Source organism: Formica exsecta, unplaced genomic scaffold (genome assembly GCF_003651465.1).
Source record: "Formica exsecta isolate Colony F162 unplaced genomic scaffold, ASM365146v1 scaffold458, whole genome shotgun sequence".
Classification (NCBI taxonomy): domain Eukaryota; kingdom Metazoa; phylum Arthropoda; class Insecta; order Hymenoptera; family Formicidae; genus Formica; species Formica exsecta.
In genome coordinates, this window is record NW_021851814.1 from 944546 (window position 1) to 949295 (window position 4750).

A 4750-nucleotide genomic window follows, 5' to 3' on the forward strand; every position below is an offset into this window, starting at 1 on the left:
TATATATATATATAAAATGGGCACGTTAAAACTGAAACTTTTAATTTTGTCGGCTACATTCTTTTTCATGAGATATTTGCGAGAGTTTTTTGACTAATTTAGTTTTATCCGGTTGAATGAATCGATTTTTGCAGAATGCGGTAGAACATTTCAGGAGAACAGTGGTGTTTTCGGATCCCCGAACAATTCTCCATCTACCGATGGGGATCGATGCGAATGGAGGATTACGGCGACACATGGTGAACGTATCGTTTTAAACATCACGTTTCTTGATATACTCAAAAGCAATTTTTGCCGCAGTGATTATCTTGAAATTCGAGATGGATATTGGTATAAGAGTCGAGTATTAGGTAAGAATCTTTTTTAAAATAAAAGAAGTCAACGCAAATTATATTTACTTGCATCTAACAATCACGATAATGAGAATACGAAAAAGGTGAAGGTGTACTGTATATCGTAAAAAGAATGTACGTAATTAACGTTAAATAAATTGGCACGCGTTTCGAGCAGCACACAAAAATTGCGATTCCATAATTTTTTTCATAACACATTTTATCTAATTCAGGTCGATATTGCGGCAGCGGTAAAATGCACGAGCCAATAGTGTCGAGCGGAAGTCGTATGCTGGTAACGTACGTGACGTCCAGTAAGCTAAGTGGCCATCGCGGCTTCACGGCTAGTTATGAAGCTGTTTGCGGCGGTGATGTCGAATTAGACGGCATAGGTCATTTGGAATCACCAAATTATCCAGAAGAATATCAATCCAGTAAAGAATGCGTGTGGAAACTATCTGTACCCAACAACTATCAAGTGGCCTTGAAGTTCCAGTCTTTTGAAATCGAGAACCACGACAATTGCGTGTACGACTACGTCGAAGTGCGTGACGGACATAACAACGATTCCCCCTTAATCGGCGTTTATTGTGGGTACAAGATACCACCAGATATCAAGTCGACGGGGAATAAGCTGCTCGTTAAGTTCGTCAGCGACGGTTCCGTGCAAAAGGCTGGCTTCTCGGCAACTTTTATGAAAGGTGTGTAATATAGCATAAATAGAAGTATGCATCGCGCAGCATACAATCTCGCATTGCGAGAAGATGTTTGTTACAATCGTTTTTAATGTAATTTGTTATAAACAATGCTACTTTAACAATGTTTAAGAATTCGACGAATGCGTATTAACCGATCACGGTTGCGAGCACGATTGTACCAATACGCTCGGTGGATACGAATGTTCTTGTAAAATCGGTTACGAGCTACATTCCGACGGCAAGCATTGCGAAGGCAAGATACAATAATTATTTCAAAAGCGGAACATTTGTTTAATTGGTTTAAATAATTCCAGTCCAAGTAATAATACTCTATATTTTTTTTTCACAGATGCATGCGGTGGATTTTTCGATGATAGTAACGGCACCATCACGAGTCCATCGTTTCCCGAAGCATACCCAGGAAACAAAAATTGCGTCTGGGAAATTATCGCGCCACCTCAATATCGCATTACTCTAAATTTTACGCATTTCGATCTCGAGGGCAATAATTTATATCAGGAGGAATGCGAGTATGATTCCGTAGAGGTGGCTAGTAAGCTTGGCGACGACGTTCTCAGAAAGCATGGACTATTTTGCGGTGTTCGATTACCGCCATTAATAACATCCGAAGGCAATTTCATGAGAATCACCTTCACATCCGATAACAGGTTTTATTTCATACATTTGTCTATTTTTTCAGTATTTAGCTTAAAGATATTAAATCATTTATACCTCGTAGAAAAAAACAAAATTAAATTTTTCATCATGTGCCTCGATAATGTTTGTAATCGATGGATAAGATAATCTTTTGTTCTTACACAAAGAATGCTCTCTTTTTCTCATTTAATTTATTGAAAAGATTTAAAATTAAATTAGTGTGTTATATGTATAAATAGATGAATAAATAGACGAATAAATAAAAAGAATATAAATCAAATTAACACGCACGCACGTACGCACGCACGTACTATAATACTAAAATTGAAAATGTGTTACCGATGCGCAAAATATAAAGGAACCAGAATATTAGACTTTAACTACATTAACTATCTTAATGCGAAAACATTAAATATAATATATGAAATTTTTACGGAGCAATTTTGAAAAATTTGTACATAAAATTGTAATACATTAGCGTAAATGTTGAGACACATGTTAAAAGATACGATTAACGCTTGTCATTTGCGCTACATGTTTTATTAAACAGCGTCCAAAAATCAGGCTTTGCTGCTATATTTTTTACGGATATGGATGAATGTGCCAATAACAATGGAGGGTGTCAGCACGAGTGTAAAAATACGATAGGTTCTTATCAGTGCTCTTGCCACAATGGTTTTACACTTCACGAAAATGGTCTCGATTGCAAAGAAGGTGGTTGCAAATACGAGATTACTGCACCCGTGGGAACAATTACCTCACCGAATTATCCGGATTACTATCCCAGTCGTAAAGATTGCGTTTGGCATTTTACCACAAAACCAGGCCATCGGATAAAATTGGTTCGTATTTTTATTTCGCGTAGTAATAATCAGTAATTATATCATCAATACATTTTAATTTCGCTTTTCGTGAAAAAAGGAGTATTCGAAAGAGAAAAAAGACATTTTACGAAGAAATGAATACGCATACTTTGCAGGTCTTTAAAGTTTTTGAAATGGAGTCGCATCAAGAATGCGCGTACGATCATATCGCTATTTACGATGGAGATTCGGCAGATAGTCTTACCTTAGGTAGATTTTGCGGTACCAAAGGTCCGCATCCAATTCTCGCAACTGGCAATCAAATGTACATGGTCTTTAAGAGCGACGCTTCCGTGCAAAGAAAAGGATTTCTAGCGATCCATAGCACAGGTAAATTTTTCGATATCGATATAACGAGTCTCGATAGAAAAATTCTAATTCAAAAACGTCGATACAATAATATGGAATTCAGAGATTCCGTAATACAAAGGATCTTGGAATTTAAACGCAATTAGTATATAATATGGTATATCGCATACATACATACATACACTCTAAAATATAATATTTTAACACGTGTTACAGCTTGCGGTGGTCATCTTATGGCAACGGATAGAGCAAAGCATTTATATTCTCACGCAAAATACGGTTATCATAATTACGATCACAGAACCGATTGCGACTGGATAATAGAAGCACCACTTGGTAAAAGTATTCGTTTAATTTTTCAATCATTTCAACTCGAATATGAAACCGAATGCGGATACGATTTCGTCGAAGTATTCTCCGGTTTAGACGCATCCAGCCCGCCATATGGGCGATTTTGCGGTAATTCCGTAAGTGTACTCGCTTAATAATGCAACATTATTAATAACGTTACATCGAATAACGACGTTATATATATGTAACATAACGAGAACATATTTAGATAGGCATACGAAAAACAATCATTATGTATAAAATTTTGATCACTACCTCCTAGAATACCACGGATTTTACGTCTATAAACGAGGCGCTGCTGGTAAGGTTCAGAACGGACGATACAATTTCGAGCAAAGGTTTCAAAGCCGTGTTCGTAGCAATCGATCGACAGGACAGTGAAGAAAAATTCGGTGAAGACGACGAAGATCAGAATCTTTGATCTTTAGGTCGATTATCTAATCGATTAAAATGAGCGTATCATCCGAGTTTATTTTTGCGAAAAATACTAGTTGTACTACAATATTACGCGTATATTCTTCTATATACGTCAGATAAAATTTTCATCAATATAATAAAAAACAATATTTTTTTTTCTTCTTCTTTTTTTTTTTTTATAAAGGATATATCAACATGGAGGATAAAATCTCAAATTGATCAAAATTTGAAATAAATTTGTCTCGCGTAACGATGGATTTAACGATTATCGACAAAAGCGAAGTAACATTAACCATAATATACGGTTAGTAGCTAAATATATCGCGCAACGACGCATACATCGCCTTGTATAAGATATCTAAATCTTACAACGGATACGTCGATTCGTGCGTGTTACGTTATTTCTCGAGCCATATTAAAACGATAGATAAATATAAACTATAAGAATATACGGTACGACAATTGCGTCCAATAATGGCGAAAGTTTGACAATTGTCGATTAACGACGACGTGCTTTATAGTTTTTCGTTCGTGCCTCACGGTTTAAATTACAAAAAAATAAGTAAATATTCTATTAAGTGATTATCGTTACTATAAAAGCTTCTCTACAGTACATATAGCAATAATTTGTTAATGTATTTTACATACTTATTTTAATTAACGAAACAAATAATTAACATTACATAAAATTACGCATGCAATTTCGGCATTTAGAGACTAATTATCTTATTCGTCTTAACCATAACATTATATTATATTACGATTAATATCTATTTTTTTTTGTTTTTTTTTTTTTTTTTTTAATAGACTATTTTTTTTTTTTTCGTTAATAGACGTTTTGAAATAGAACATAATTGATGAGGCCTATATCACACGGCCCAGCTATGTGCCATATATAGTAAAACATTTATAAATTCGTTATTGTTACATTTGATATTTTTTTTCCCCGCTCTTGTTCGATATGGCTAAAATTAACGAGATTTTACTGTATTGTACGCAAGCGATATATCGGCGGAAGATAACTCTTCTCCTTGATATTGTTCTCACCAGGAACAAACACTGCCTAAAGGACAGTAATATATCAATATTTCACGTTTCATACTTAATAAGAAAACATTTTATT

General features: G+C 34.9%; 1 protein-coding gene across 1 annotated transcript in view; it reads left to right on the forward strand.

The window, feature by feature from the left end:
- Positions 1-3804, forward strand: part of LOC115240904 (tolloid-like protein 2) — a 20826-nt gene extending 17022 nt beyond the window's left edge. Inside the window, exons 8-15 of the mRNA XM_029816333.1 lie at positions 135-350; positions 566-1033; positions 1161-1283; positions 1380-1698; positions 2238-2529; positions 2667-2880; positions 3076-3326; positions 3473-3804. Coding sequence (XP_029672193.1) covers positions 135-350; positions 566-1033; positions 1161-1283; positions 1380-1698; positions 2238-2529; positions 2667-2880; positions 3076-3326; positions 3473-3631 — 2042 coding nt within the window. The 3' untranslated portion in view covers positions 3632-3804. The remainder of the gene's footprint in view (positions 1-134; positions 351-565; positions 1034-1160; positions 1284-1379; positions 1699-2237; positions 2530-2666; positions 2881-3075; positions 3327-3472) is intronic.
- The last annotated feature ends 946 nt before the right edge of the window (positions 3805-4750 follow it).